The 15,553-nt window shown below is 37.4% G+C and overlaps 1 protein-coding gene across 4 annotated transcripts in view; it reads left to right on the top strand.

Annotated features, from left to right (window-relative positions):
* Positions 1-15,553, top strand: part of DROSHA (drosha ribonuclease III) — a 116,965-nt gene that overhangs the window by 27,782 nt on the left and 73,630 nt on the right. For all 4 annotated transcript variants that reach the window (XM_008692675.2, XM_040630522.1, XM_040630521.1 and 1 more), the window contains 5 exons: positions 2,374-2,460; positions 5,032-5,118; positions 10,572-10,643; positions 12,201-12,282; positions 13,240-13,314. In XM_008692675.2, coding sequence (XP_008690897.2) covers positions 2,374-2,460; positions 5,032-5,118; positions 10,572-10,643; positions 12,201-12,282; positions 13,240-13,314 — 403 coding nt within the window. The remainder of the gene's footprint in view (positions 1-2,373; positions 2,461-5,031; positions 5,119-10,571; positions 10,644-12,200; positions 12,283-13,239; positions 13,315-15,553) is intronic.

Consider the following 15,553-nt stretch of genomic DNA (forward strand, 5'->3'; position numbering starts at 1 on the left):
CTACTGTAGGTCTGGAACTGGGAAAGGGATCATGACTGTTTATTGGAGCAACCTACCTCCAGCTGCTTGGTTAACCATTCTTGATTTCTTCTGTTGGTAAAAACTAAGTATTACTCTTGTCAGCTACTCAGTTATTTTACCTAAGGATACTGTGTCCTATGAACTACTTCCATGACTTTTTGTGGGCTAGACGCCTTTAGTTGCCACTTTGATCTTGCTGGTTATGATGATACTGTGAGACCTGGCTTCTAATAATTAGTCCCACCATCTTGCCTCCCTTGTTTCAGAGTCCTGTCACCCCCACTGCTGTCAGCAAGCTGTGCTCTGTGACCGCCTCTCTTACAGTCAGCCCTGGCCTGCAGAGGAGGCCACCACTGATCTTCCTAGTGAGGCTGGTGTCCCTTCCCCAACATATTCCTTTTGGCCCCTAGTAGATGGCCTTTGGCATGTCCTCTGGGCCTTCCCATGGAATATGATAATCTGGTATATTTTTCAGTCACAGATATTATATCCATTCTAATGTGCCCACTTCCTGACTCTGAATTACTTCTTTTCTGTCATGGCAATTTTGGTATTTTAACTACACTCATCGTGGGCTGTTGCTTTTTCATGCTTTTAGGAGACATCCTGGCAGGGAGTCCCTGGCATGTGGTGTCCCTGAATCCTGAATGCTCTCAAGTCAATGAACTCGTCTCTAACCACTTCTGTGGTCTGGGCCTTTTGGTCAAGCACTCTGAGCATCCAGTCTTGTGCAGATTCCTGCTGCTGGCACGTGCTGGCTAGTTCTTACAGTTCCTTTGGGATATAATTTCTTCTCGCAGCACCTCCCCAGCTGGGTTATGCTGTGAAGTGACCCTAATTATAGGTCTGTTGACCAGGAGGGGAGACTGATTGTGGGGAGGCAGTGTTGCCTTGCAGGGTCTTCCATTGCCTTCAGACACAGGTGAGTGATTGCTCTTAATAGACAGGGTTGGGCCACCTCTGAGGAGATGGAAGGTTTCGAGGCGTCTGGGGAGTTAAAACCTGTATGTCTTCATCTCAGATTTCCAAGTCTCGTCCCTTGGCATAACAGATCTACGCTGGTTGGCCGTTAATTGTCTCTAAGGTCCACACATCTCTGACCCTGGGTTTGGTCTTGGCAATGCAGGGGACAGCTTCTCTGTGTGTCTCTAGCATTTCGTCTGGCTTCCATTTGCCTTTCCTCTGCCTCTCCTGTTACATTTCTGTGGAGCAGTGGTTCTCCAGGTATCAGCTTCATCTGGGAACTCGTTAGAAATGCAGGTTCTCAGACTGCTTCATCTGCTGAATCAGAAACCCTGGGGGTGGGGAGCAAGCAGTCTGAGATTTAGCAAGCCCTCCAGTGATTTCAAGGCACACTAAAGTTTGAGGGACATGTTAGAACATCAGTGGTGCTTAGCAACAGTCATCTATCCCGTCATCCTGATAGCACACATTCTCTCATAGTCTTAAATACCTGGTACACTGCGCCTGCTTCCACTGGTACACCCTCCCGATTCACCATCTTTGAAAGTTTTTCAATTGGTCTGCCATCTGGTGCCAGGGACTCCACCTACCACCATGATGGGGTCCTCATTGTCAGTGGGTGATAAGTGATTTCAGCTCCAAAATCCTATCTTATCTCCTGGTTTCTTGGATCATTCCTGGAGCTACACACTGCATTCTCCGGAAGCAGATGCTAAGATGAAGTTTGAGTGTCTGATGTTTCTTAGGGAACTTCACCTGTGAGAGGAGGAATGTGTAAGCAGGACTGGACAGAGGGATCAGTTGAACTATGAGTCAGCCCCAGCAAAGCCCCCATCAATCTGGTGGTGATCCAAGGAAGGAGAACAAAAAAAGCATCAGTTGCTGTTTTCCTTTTCCCAATTTGAACTCCATGTATATTCTATTCTGCCACCTCTCATGTGTCCTTCATTTCTGGTTCCTTCTTTTTTTACTGAGCATATTTGATCCTTTCACTGTTTTTTCCCCCCGATCAAAACCTGCTACTACTTTTGAGATTTTTCCTTTTTTTTTTTTTTTTTTTTTAGTATATTGGGAGTTTAGCCAAAGGTCAAGAAATATTGTGTTATGTTACAAATAAAAGGAAGATAGTCATAGAAATTAAGACCTAGAAAGATCTTCATGTTGTCTGAACCCTTTGTATTGCATGCATATGAGGAAATAGGGTGAGGCCTGGTAACCAGCTGGTCCTGTTTTATTCATCTAGTTAATGGTACTGTTCTTCCTACCAACCTGTGAAGGAGCACACATAAAACCTCTTTTGTCAGATGTGAATCTAGAAATACAGTCTGTTTTTAAATAAAAATATTCTGCTACTTTACTTTTAAACTCGCTTTTGTTTTCCTCCCTCAGGCTATCAAGCCCTGTCGTCCCATGACCAACAACGCTGGCAGACTTTTCCACTATCGAATTACAGTCTCCCCTCCTACAAATTTTTTGGTAAGTTCCTAACAAAATCAGATTTCATTTATTTTAAAATGGAAATAGGTTGGATGTGTACAAATAGGTTAAAGTGTGAATAGGCTCAATACTGATTCTGTTTTTAAATTTTCTTTAAAAAAATTTTTATTTTTATGTTGATAAAATTAGCCTTTATCATAATGACTTATTTTGCTTCCTTTCACTATACTACTTTCTGTACCTTTTTTCAGTTACGTTGTCAGTACCTCATAGTAGCTATGTTCATGATAGCCATTACTTTTGGAGCTATTCATTGGAACTGTGGAGTTGGAAAAATGTGTAGAACACTTTCTTATCTCTTAAAAATCAGTGAATAACTAATATATTCTCTAGTGACCCAATCAAGAAGGTCTGTTGTATTTATGACAGTAATAATAATATGTAATATTTGTTGACTGTGGTACCTGGCACCACTCTGAATGTTTAACAGGTATTAATTTATTTTTCACAACAAACCGATGAAGGAGAATTATAATCCCCACTATACAGATGGGGCGGTAATCTATGTTTTACAAATGAGATTAAGTAACTTGCTTAAGATTGTTCAGGTAGTAAGTGACAGAGTGGGGATTTAAACCTAGACGACGTGACTGTAATGCACATGACTGTCTGCTATTCCACTACGCTCCCTTGTTTGTCACAGTGCAAAGTTATTAATTATATTACTCCTATCATCGAGAGATTTCAATTTCAAAATTAGATTGTTAGTAATTACATATTTAAACAACTTTATCAAGTTATCATTCATATACCATAAAATTCACCCATTTAAAGTGTTTATTTCATGATATAATTCTTTTCATAGAATTGTGAAACTATCACCACAATCTGATTTTAGAACATTGTCATCATCCATGCTCAAAAGAAACACTGTACTCATTAGCAGTCAGTGCTTTCATATCCGTCAGCCTTCAACAACTAAGATACTTTCTGTCTCCATCATTAGCCTATTCTAGATATTTCATATGAATGGGATCATAGAAGGTGTGATCTTTTTAGCTTCTTTCACTCAGCATGATGTTTTTAAGATTCATCCATGTAGTAACATATAACTTTATTCCTTTTTTTAAAAGATTTTATTTATTTATTTGTCAGAGAAAGAGAACACAAAGCAGGGAGAGCAGCAGGCAGAGGGAGGGGCAGCCTTCCCCTTGAGCAGGGAGCCCAATGCAGGACTTGCTCCCAGCACCCTGGGATCATGACCTGAACCAAAAGTGGATGCTTAACCAACTGAGCCACCCAGGCGTCCCAGACTTTATTCCTTCTTATGGACAAATAATATTCTCTTGTGTGGATATACCATATCTATCCATTTATTAAGTTGATGAACATTTCGGTAGTCTCCACTTTTAAGCTCTTATGAATAATGCGGCTGTGCATGTTTGTGTAGAAGTTTCTGTGTGGGTGTATGTTATTATTTCTCTTGGGTATAAACCTAGGTCTGGAGTTGCTGGATCGTGTGGTAACTCTGTGTTTAATATTTTGAGGAACTACCAAACTGTTTCCCGAAGTGGCTGTACCTTATTATTTTGTCAGAAGTTCTTTTCATTATATTTAATTTACACCAGCTTTATTTAGAGTTATTCAAATAGAAATAGTAACAGTAATATTAGCAAAACAACTAAGGTACATGTGGGTATTCTTTAGCGCCTTCCTGCAGTTCTTCGTGTATATATATACATATATATACATATATCAGGGTCCTGGGATAGAACCCCAGGTCAGGCTCCCTGCTTAGCGGGGAGTCTGCTTCTCCCTCTCCCTCTGCCCCTCCCCCTGCTCATGCTCTCTCTCTCTCGCTCACTTTCTGAAATAAATAAAATCTTTTTTAAAAAAGTGTCTTTTAGGTTACCAATCTTGATAATTAGTTCCATATTTAGCATCTAGTATTAAAAATTGTGGTCTATGAGAATAGCATAAGGAAGAGAATCCATATGCTTAGATTAACATTTATATGTTTTAACTACAGATTAAATTTTCAGATAATTAAAATTTTTGACATTATGTGGGAATTGATTTGTTGCCGTACGTGGTGGGGTGGCTTCTCCTTGGAGGTCCTGGGAATGGAACAGTGAGGGGTTGAGCCTCTGGCACCCTGAGGCCTTTCAGGGCCTTCCAAGCTGTTGCTAGTCTTGACTGTCGTGATGCTGAGTCTTTTTCCACTTTGAGCTTTGAGTTGACTGTGCTGTTATCTTGTTCTTGTTAGGATTTTCGTTAGTTCAGGAATACAGTTCAGTAAGAATAGATCTGATAGTATTGTGGGATGAAATAAAACAAGTTCCTAGAAAATGAAGCCATATAGCCTTTTTTCCCTTTATGACACCCATAATAAACATTCTTGATGGTCTTAATATGTAAATATTACTGAAGCCAGAGAATTCCACCTAAAATTAAACTTTTGTATAAAGTTCTCCCTGGTAGTTTTAAAAATGTTCATGGAGCCTATAGAGTCCATACATTTCTCTTCTTGGTACCTTTGTGTTCTGATGGATTTCTGTACATGCAAATCATGTTCTTAAATTCATGCTTTGTGTTTCTTCTTGCTTTTAGACTGATAGGCCAACTGTGATTGAATATGATGATCATGAATATATCTTTGAAGGATTTTCTATGTTTGCACATGCCCCCCTGACCAATGTAAGTATGTGCTAATTGGCTGGCTTTCTCCTTTTCTATACTCTCTTCCTTCCCTTCATTCTTTGTTTCTAAAAGTCAAAATAAATTTCTTTTCTTCTGACTTGTAAGTAACATTTACTTTGTGTCCCTCTGCCTGAGCTGCAGGAAGTCTGTGGCGTGTGTCAGGTGGGGGTGTGACATCTGTGCTAATGAGTCACAGGTTTGGTCCACATTAAATGGTGTAAGTAAACATGTGTTAGAATAACATTTTGAGAGTGTGAAAGATTGAAAAAGAAGGATAAACTGTGGAATAATGTGTCAAAGCTATTTTGGGTTGGGTGTCCTTCAAAAGAAAGTTGGAAAGTTTTAAGGAGCAGGTATTATCTAGTGTCTGAGCAGTAGAAAAAGAGCTGTGTTCGGGACATCTGCAGCTGGCATTAATTTCCTACATTTTTCTGCTTTCGAATCCCAGGACAACATCTTCTTTAAGAGATTTTGTCTGACATAGACATCTGTGATATTTTTATGTAGGTATTAAAGTTGCTTTGTTGGTAATTGGTTCAAATAGAAGTTGTGTATCTGTGAGTCAAAATCTTGCTGTCTCAAAGCGAACAGTCTTGGGAATTGTCTTACTTATTCTGTACTGTAGTTGGACACAGAGTAGAATTTGCTGGCAGCTCAGACTATACTTCACCCAGTCTGAATGCTGTTAGAGAACTTAAGAAATTATAGCTGTGGTATATCTACCTCAAAATAGTGTTCTTTAATCCTTTTTGAGTTGTTTATAAGAAATTACATCCGCAGTTTAAAAAGTTATTTAAGTGCTCTTTACTCAAAACTGAAATTCTGTTCCAGTGGAGAGTAAAGAATAAAATTTTTGCCTGACCTTGTTCCTTTCTGTCATTCTTTTTCTCTTTATAAGTAGACATGATTCTATAGTAGTGGTACTAATTTAAAACAAATTGTTGTCTTAATGGAATTTTCCTTATCCCATAATATATTTTATCCTAGAGAATTTTTTTTGGAAGGGGATGACATTCTAAATATAAAAATAAAATTGTTTGATAATACACATTGCCTCTACCTCCAGCGTGGACCATAATATAGAAAAGGGCATAATATTGGACCATGCTTTTTTTTTTGAAATATAATTGACATATACCATCATATTAATTCCAGGTATACAGTGTAATAATTTAGATTCAACATTTGTACATAGTGTGAAATGATCACCACAGTAAGTCTAGTAACATCCATAGCTACAGAATTTTATATTGGACCGTTCTTTAACAGTCTTTATGAAAAGGCACTAAGAGGTTTTGAATTTTGGTGGTTTCTTCACTTTTTTTTCTTTCTTTCTTTTTTTTTTTTTTAATGTCTCAGGCACTCAAATCCTTTGTTACACCAAACCTCAGAGTCTCAGAGTGGGAAAGACCATTGGAGGTCCTGTAGTCCAGCTCTTCCCACATAATGCATTTCTTTCTCTTTTTCCTCAGTGGGCTTGCAAATATAAATAGTTTAGTTACCATAAAAATATTTAAAATTATCTCGTATTTCCTTAGAAGTAATATAGATCTCATTTAACTTTTAGGATCACCTTAATCAAAGAAGGAAAGCATGTGGCTTCAGAGAGACCAGGGTTTAAGCAGTAGTGAATTCCACTTACCAGCTGTATGATTTGACATTTCAATCTCTATAATCCTTGATTTTCTCATCTGTAAGATAGAGGTGTTGTAGCAATCTTACTGGTTTTTGTGAAAAATAAATGAGACGACACATGAAAAGTGTTTGTCATGGTTTTTGGCATACATGTTGCCATTTCTTATTTTGGATAAGATGTTGGACAGACCTGGGTTTGTGTCTTCTAATTCTTTTTTTTTTTTTTTTTTTTAACCAATTCTTAGTATTTATGTGACCTTGGAGGAGTGATTCTTTGAACTTTATTTAAAGCCTGTCAGCACAAGGTTTGGCACTGAGAGGCTGCTAATACTCAATTAATTGCAGTTGTTACTGTTATAAAATAAAAGATAGGACTGAAAATTCCTGGCTTCAGCATATATTTTATATAAATACTCAAGTTCTCCAAATTTGAGAACTTCACTCTGTAATGAGAAGATAAGCCTCATCATTTATGTTAGAGATGTTGATAAAATAAATCGAGTTTTAAGCTGAATGTTGTACAGTTCATAGGGATTAGATCCATCAAAGGCCTCTTGAATTTGAAATAGCCTCCCAGAAAAAGAATTATTAAATCGCTTTACTGATCTGATTCATTTTCTTGCTAGAGAGAGCATATCATCAAGAAGGGCATGCAAATGATGGTAATGTTAGAATCTCAGCCAATCTAGTTCTGACAAGTTTTCTTAAGATCTTCTTGAATTGAAGTGGATTGAAAGCCTTGTTGGCTAAGTATAGAGCATTTGGGAGCATTTTATCCTTTTATACAGCACATTTGCTATTACTTAGGATACCTGATGTAAGGACTTTGACAACATAACTAAAGTTATAAAGATACATGTATTAGATGCATAATATCTTATCCTGTCCTCAAAAGCACAAGAAAACCCCTGCTTTTAGATGGCTTTCCATTTCCAGTGGCCTCACTGCCCTGGATTTAGCCATTCAGCACCTGGAAGTAGTAGAGTTAGAATGTAGAAGTTTAGGGAGGGTTCTTTGTTTCTTAATGGTAGGACGAAATAAGAGTTAATGTCAGTATTCAAACAAGTTTTAAGAAATGGTAGGCATTTATATTATTTGATTGACCATTGACCTTTCAGTAAATGGAGCTTGCCATATGTAGAAAAATGACAAGTTCTCTTTGAGTCTTATTTGAGAAATAAAAGTGAATAGAAAAGATCTTGCTTTTCCAGATTTTTCTATCTCAGAAGGGCTTTGGTGGTATGGATGAGAGCCCAAAAGAAAATAAGGTATATGTAAGAGAAGAGCTCAAAGAAAGAATCCCAGAAGGGGATTTTAGTTGAAATGATATGGGGAAAGAACTGCCCTTGCATAAATCATCTAGCAGAGTTGCTTTTGTGCATGGTAGAAGGAATAACTTTTGTTCTTTCTTTGTCTGCCTCTTGATTTCCCAACGGCGCTGGTCCTTTTTTCTTCTGGGTGCTCTCTTCTGAGTAATACAGTCTCACCGACCAATTTTCCTTCTGTGTGTCTTCTGCTCCCCACCAAATTGATGTTTATAGCTATGACATGGCTCTGTGCTCCATACTCACATTTCATATTGCCTTTTGGACATACCCACCTTGACATCCCCTCAAGTACTTCACCTTCAACCTATGCAAAACTGATTTTATCCTCTTCCTTGCATATTGAATTTGAGGTACTTGGGGGACACCCTATGAATTTCTTTGTATTAATGCCATTGTGATTTATCTTGTCATTAGACCAGAAATCTAGAAATTTTTCTCTCTTCTTTCTTGTCTTTCACTTCCACATCAGCATGGTCAGTGTATATTTCAGTAACATCTCCCATGTTAAAATTTTCTCTCTTACTTCCAGTCTTCTCTTCATTTGGCTCCTGGGCTATTTCATCAGACTCCAGTCTGGTCTTTTGGTCTCTTGCCTTGCTCTACTATAAACCATTCCCACACTGTTTACAGAGCAGCCAATTCAAAATATAAGCTATGATAGTCTCTCACTTAAAGTACTTGGGTGACTTTGCATTGCCATAAGGACAGCCCTTGTTCCTTATTGTGGTTTATACGGTCTGCATCACATAGTTCATACTTTTCTTGTCTAGAATCTCCTTGCTTCTCTCTCTCCGTGTATATTTCACTCCTGAACAGCTAAAAGACTTGGTCTTCCCTCAGCTCCCTCCCTATTCTCTGTCTTGCTAGAAAGACTGTTCTTTCCCAACTTAATTCTTCTGGATGACCTGGAAAATTTCTCCCCATTTTGAAGACTCAACTCAAATGTTACCTCCTCTTTGGTTCTTTTGTACTTTATACTTTTTTGTTTGCTTATTTGTTTTTAATTGCACGTAACTACATTATATACATTATATTTTATTTATACTTGTTTACATGCCTGTCTTCCTCTTTAGATACTTACCTTTTAAAAAAAGGTAGGGGCTGTGGCTTATTTGAGAGTAATTACGGACCTAACACAGGTTGTTGGCAAAGGATAGGTATTTAAAAGTATGAATAATAAACAAATTTGGAATTCTCAAATATTTTTAAATAATTATAGGAATAAAGAACTTAAAAATAATTGTGGCCTTAGTATATCACTTCAGTTCATTTAGAACTCATTACCACAAGGTTGAAAATGGATTTCTTATTAAAGTTAATTAAAAATTTCACTCAAATTAGTCACTATCCTTAAAAAAAAAATGAAAAAGCACCAGAGAACTAAGCTTCATTTCTGAAAAAAAGATTTCCAGTAGATGGCATTATAAGACTGTTTTCTTACCATTCTTTTTGCTAGTAGAATTAAAGTTTGTTTCTTTCTGATTGCTGTGGTTTGTAAAAACGATTATATCTCTATAAAATCATCTTATAGACAGATTGAATGGCCAGAAAAGCCTACTTAACACATCTCTAGGCTTCTGAGTCTATTCTTTGCTCCAGCTCGTCTGCTAAGCCACTTCAGTAACCTCACACCTTCCCTCTCATTCCTTCCTTCATTGAAAAATACACTTATGGAAAACCTGTTATGTGTAGGCACTAGGCTAGTGTCCGATGACCGAACAAGATGTGGATTTATTTCATCTGGGTTTCCTCCATTTTCACACAGACCCTGAGTATCAGAACACATAACGAGAGGTGTATACTCTAGCGGCTCAGAGCTGTGGTCTAGAGCAAGATTTTCTTATTACCAGCTACCTTAGGCAAGGTACCTGGTGCCTCTGTCTTAGTTTCCTCCACTGTACAATGGGGGTAATAGTTGCGCGTATCTTATGGGTGTGGTTTCATTCGTGACAATAGGTGAAGCAGCACAACAGCGCCTGCTCAGTAAGTGTGAGCTATTATTACTGTTATTACCATGGTTGCTTTTGCTCCAGAGCCAGAGGGACAGCCTGAGTTCTGTGCACTTCGGTGACTTATGAATCTATAACTGTTGTTATGTCATCCTGCTATCCCTGATTGACTTGAAAGCTAAAGATTCTGAAAGATTTAAAAAACCTGAGAAAAATATTTAATTGTGGTTTTATCAGTACTTTAGAGGTGATATGTTTGGTTTTAGTGGGTTCTTATGTTTGTGTTGCTGCTGCTAATACAGTTAATTAAGCACCAAGATTATGCAGGTTTCCTCTAGAGGCCGGGCTAGCTGGGTTCTTGCCATTAAAGTCCTGCAGTTGTGTCAAAGGTTCGTGTACAGTACTGTTAGCAGCTTGGATTCAAGTGAAACCTTTTCATTTGGTTCATGCATGGCCTTATGGGTCAGAGAGCAAATACACGTGCACTGGGAGCCTGCAGGAGGGTACTGTAGAACTGAACCTCTCATTCTTATTGCAGATTCCACTGTGTAAAGTAATCAGGTTCAACATAGACTACACAATTCATTTCATTGAGGAGATGATGCCTGAGGTAAGAGAAAAGATTATTTAACAGCCTGGTGTAGTTTGCTCTTTTGGCCAGCTCTGGCTATTTGCCATAGGAATGCCCCCACAGAGTGGTGTTCGCTGTTGAAAGGGTCAGTGAGCTGTAGCTCTAGGAGCAAGGTTAAAATTTGGGTCATTTTTCAACTTCTGTTGGCCTATTTTTGAAGTTACTTCTTGTGTTGCATCTGCTGATAGTAACATTACATCTGTTTCCAGTTTGTTTTGGATAGGGGACAGATTCTGGTTACTGGTCATTGTCAGAGGGGAAGTTAGAACAGTGAAACCGAATCTGATAGCTGTTGGAATAATCTTATTCATTATCTCCAATGACAAGATCAATGCTTGGTTCATTTTTCTTGCCATATATTTACATATTTTTCCTAATTGTTTTTCATTGCGGATGCTCAGCAGCAGATTTATCTAAATACATGCAAGAGGTTTAAAATTCCAAAACAAGATTAATGTGAATCTCAGAATGATTCATTGCCTGATCTTGAATTTAGTGGTGTCAACAAATCACACTGAGAAATAACAACTAGACAGCAAACAAGCTTGTGCACTTAACATTTGTTGAGTCGGGGTCGATTTCCTGAGCCCCTGGCTCTTCTTGCAAACCTTGTTTAACAGTGAAGCTCTGTCATGGGCAGTGGAGCACTGAGGGGGATTGATGAGCATGACACACATGCTTAGTTGGCACCTGTTTCATTCTGAGCAAGTCCTGGTAATTCTACCTGTCTTTCAAAAAGAATTAAAGAGAAAGGGCCGCCCCTTCGTTCTCCAGCTTAGAAGGGCTTTTTTGCTTCCTTTTGATTTTTAAGGTCATAAGCCTTCATTTGCTATTGTAAAAGTTGGTGACTTCTGGCGTGATCTCACACAGGGTGATTTATGAACCCTGAGCAAGACAAGTAGGAGGAAGAATTATGAGACAAGTCTCACTTGTAAATATATCATCTGTTAAGCTTGTTTACAGGAGAAATTTTGGTACAAAGTTTTGTAGTTTTTCTTAGTCCTCTATTTGCCTTCATTAAGAATTTGAACTTTTTTGGCACAAAAGACCTCTTTTTATGGTAACTATAATGGTGATTCTAGGGGTCTTCCAAGGGTGAGGGTGAGCAGGGGTTGGGTGGTGGGACAAACCTATTAGAGCCCACCAGTGTGTGTGTGTGTGTGTGTGTGTGTGTGTGTGTGTGTGTGTGTGTGTGTAGTTTGAATTAACAAAAAGTCCCCAGGAAATTCTAATTCTGAGATTTAATAGGCTAGAAAAATATAATGAGATTTTAATTTTTGAATTTCACATCATTTTGTTTGTATGTTTGAAAGGGCTGAGTTTACAGTTTTGTAGGAATCCTAATGACATTATTGCCTACTTCATTTATGTCTCAAGCCAATCAACTGTTGGAGGAGAGTGGAATTCTTAGGAAATTACATGGTTTTAATGTAGTTTTAAAACACACTTTTTAAGACACTTGGCTAGAATAAGTGGAACCTTCAGTGCATATACATTTGCAGTACTATAATAATTTGATTTTGGTTTATTTTTCAGAATTTTTGTGTGAAAGGACTTGAACTCTTTTCATTATTCCTGTTCAGAGATATTTTGGAATTGTATGACTGGAATCTTAAAGGTGAATAACAAGATTTAAAGAGAAGTGTAATGCTTGTAGAAGAACATTGTAGTATATGTAAAAGCTTCTAACAGTGGGGAGACAGTTGAAATTCCCTTTATTTTTTAAATACCCAGGGGAAAGTATGTTATTCATAGGAATACTTGCTATCATTTGACGTGAATAAGTCCTTATGGGTCTTATTTAAAATTTTAATACAATTTGACAGTGTTCTTTACCTAAGATTACCATTATCCATTACCTAACTGATAGAAGATGGTATCAGTTAGTATGAGTAACTACCTTGGTTTATGTACACTAGGGAAAATCTCAGTAGTTAATATTTTAAATCTATTGAACTTTACTGTAATAAACTTCTTCCAAGATGACAGTTTATTAAAGCAGAACTTCAGTTAGCCTTCAAAACACACGTATACACTCTGAGCTACATCAGTTCAAACTTGGTTCTTAGGTAATTGTTCATTCCTTTGGAAGTGTTTGTATTCCAGCAGACATTGACTTATTTATTTTTAAAACAGCGTATTGATGAATGGCTTTTCAGACCAAGTTTTTAATAGTATTTGTTTCTTTTCCCCCCAGTGATATTGATTAAAATAGAAAAGAATTAAAACACAAGCATACTATATCATGCGATAGTTCAACCATAACAAAAATCTTTATATTTGTGGACTTCTAAAAAAAGTTTTACGGCATGTGTTGTATACAGGATATATCCGTAGGGCCTTTATTCTCCTCTGACTTTGGGTAGTCCCCTCACTGCAGTCTTCATGGGATGTTTGTGGCAGTTATCACATGATTGATTTAACTGTTGGGGAGAAGAGGGGTGGTGTTTTTTATGTCCCTACTTCTCCGGTGGTGTTTCTTTGTGGTTATCATAAATCTTAGGAATTAAGCCACAGTGTTTGTTTTCTAAGACTTTTATTTATTTTTTCTTTCCTTTTCACTTGTTTGCTTTAGGCCCTTTGTTTGAAGACAGTCCTCCCTGCTGCCCAAGATTTCATTTCATGCCACGTTTTGTGAGATTTCTTCCAGGTAAATCTTTTGGCTTGTCAGTGACCCAGTAAGATAGTACATCTGAAAATAAGCCTGCCATTCTCTTTTTAATCTGTAGGGACAACTTCCCACCTCAGACACTGTTAATTATCTACTTCTCAGGTCAGGGATGAAATGTAAAATTATACACTCTGATTTGTACCCCTGTGTAATTTATGGTAGCCCCAAATTAGATGAGCAATGGGACAAATGATTTATAAATTTGAAAATCTACTTGATAAAATATCATGCAAGTATTAAAAGTAACATGGAAAAATGTCATTCTAAAAAATGCATATAGTTAATTAGAAAATAATTAGCATAAAATTTTATATGCAGTGTAATTATAACTATGCTAAAAATTACTGCAATAATAGGTATATTAAGGTAGCGGTATTATTGGTGTTTTTTTCCTATTTTTTGACACATCCATTTTATAGTGAAAAAATAAGTTATTTTCTCACTAATTAAAATATATAAGTAAATATATTATTTTTTGTTTTTTTAAAGCAGTAATTTAAGTTTTAAAATTTTTTAAGAGTCTAGCTGTGAGATATGGCGTTATATTTTGTGTTTTTAAAAATGGCTGGGTTTTATGAAATCTTTGGACGCCTTTTAGTTTGCAGAATCTTCACCTAAATGAATTCATCCCTAGAATCTCTGGCATCGTACTTTCTGGTGACATCTTTGTATTCCTCCAACCTCTCATGCCCTAGTCCCTTTGCTTCTCCTTGAATTTTCCCCTTTTTCCCTGTGTACAGCTACCTTTCTTTGCTTTCTCACTTAAGTCTTGTGCTCCGACTTCTGTCTCTCAGCTCTAGTGACCTCAGCCCCTTGTGCCAACCACCACCTTCCATTGAAATGTCAATTTGGCCATTTGCTGCTTCTTGTCCTGTTTCTGGGCCACTCAGTGATACTGGGGAAAAAACAATTAGCTGTTGCGATTAATCTGTGGTCAGCTGGGGAGCTTTTCAAAATGTAAAATGTAATATATTGCTCACATGTCAGCAATTTCAGGAAATCAGCTCTGTGTCAAGCTCTCCTCATGCCTCTGGAGACCTTGCCTCCCCCATGCCTCAGAACCCTGGTTTGAGCCTGTCAGACCTTGGTTCATTCACAGGCTGGCTTTGCTTAGGCACCCCACTCCCTCTAACCCCCACCCTGCTGCAGCTGCTGATGCCAAAGCTAGACTCCCAAAGGCCACATCCAGTGGACACACTCCAGTTTCGGTCTTTTCCCTGTTGTGGAACCTGGGCTCTTGACCCTGTCTTTTGTGTGCTGAGCTCTCCTTGCTTTCCTCCTGGCTCTCTGATTTGTCTTGTGTGCCTTTTGTTTTTCATTTACTCATTCTAGTTTAGATTTACCTCAAGATTTTGTCCTTGATACCCTTACCTCAGTTCAAACATTCAGTCACAATGGCTTATTTTTATTTTAGGTTAGAGTTACTCATATTTTTGGTGTTATTGTTAATGCTTATTTCGTTTGGAAAATGCATTCAAAAGCTTTTCTCCTTTGTATAGCTGGTTTTATTTTATTGAGAAGTCTACTCATGTGAATGCATCTTTGATTTTATAATGGAGCTTTAGCAGCAAACTTACTAGAAGATGGTGCTAGAGTGAGCTTGTTGAAAGCCTTTCCTTTCCCAATCTGTCTGCCTCTAGGCATTTTATGACCAGAAAAATCATAAAAGAAAGTGGACAGTTTTAAAATCATCTTAAAGAAAAATCTTATGTCAGAGATTTACTTTGTGGGATTTGAACTCTTGCAAAGTGTTTCTTATAACTATGTAGGGATAGCATTTAGGTTGTCATAAAGAAAAAGACCTATTGATTTCCTTTTAAACAGGATTTACCTTTTCATTAGACTTCCCTTTGAAAATACATATATTAAAACGCCCTGAAAGATACAGAAAAATATCTAATGTATAAAATGCTTTTGGTATTGGATGGCAAATTATGATTGATTTGTTTTTTTACAATACAACTTCATTAAAATCTCTTAGAAAATGATGAATTGAAAAACATTTTGATACATATTTTCATTTTTTTTTCAGTGCATAGGCTGTTTCTACCTAGTTGTCATCATACTAATATATGGTTTGCATCCTAGTTTTTACTAATTCATTGAACAGATGGATAATTTTAAGAAACATGGTATGTAGTGCCAAATTTCTTATCAAAAGAATAGCATCAATTTATGCTGCCATGAAAAATGCATTCTTAGTCTTCACATTTTGGAC

Source organism: Ursus maritimus, unplaced genomic scaffold (genome assembly GCF_017311325.1).
Source record: "Ursus maritimus isolate PB19 unplaced genomic scaffold, ASM1731132v1 scaffold_15, whole genome shotgun sequence".
NCBI classification, from domain to species: Eukaryota; Metazoa; Chordata; class Mammalia; order Carnivora; family Ursidae; genus Ursus; species Ursus maritimus.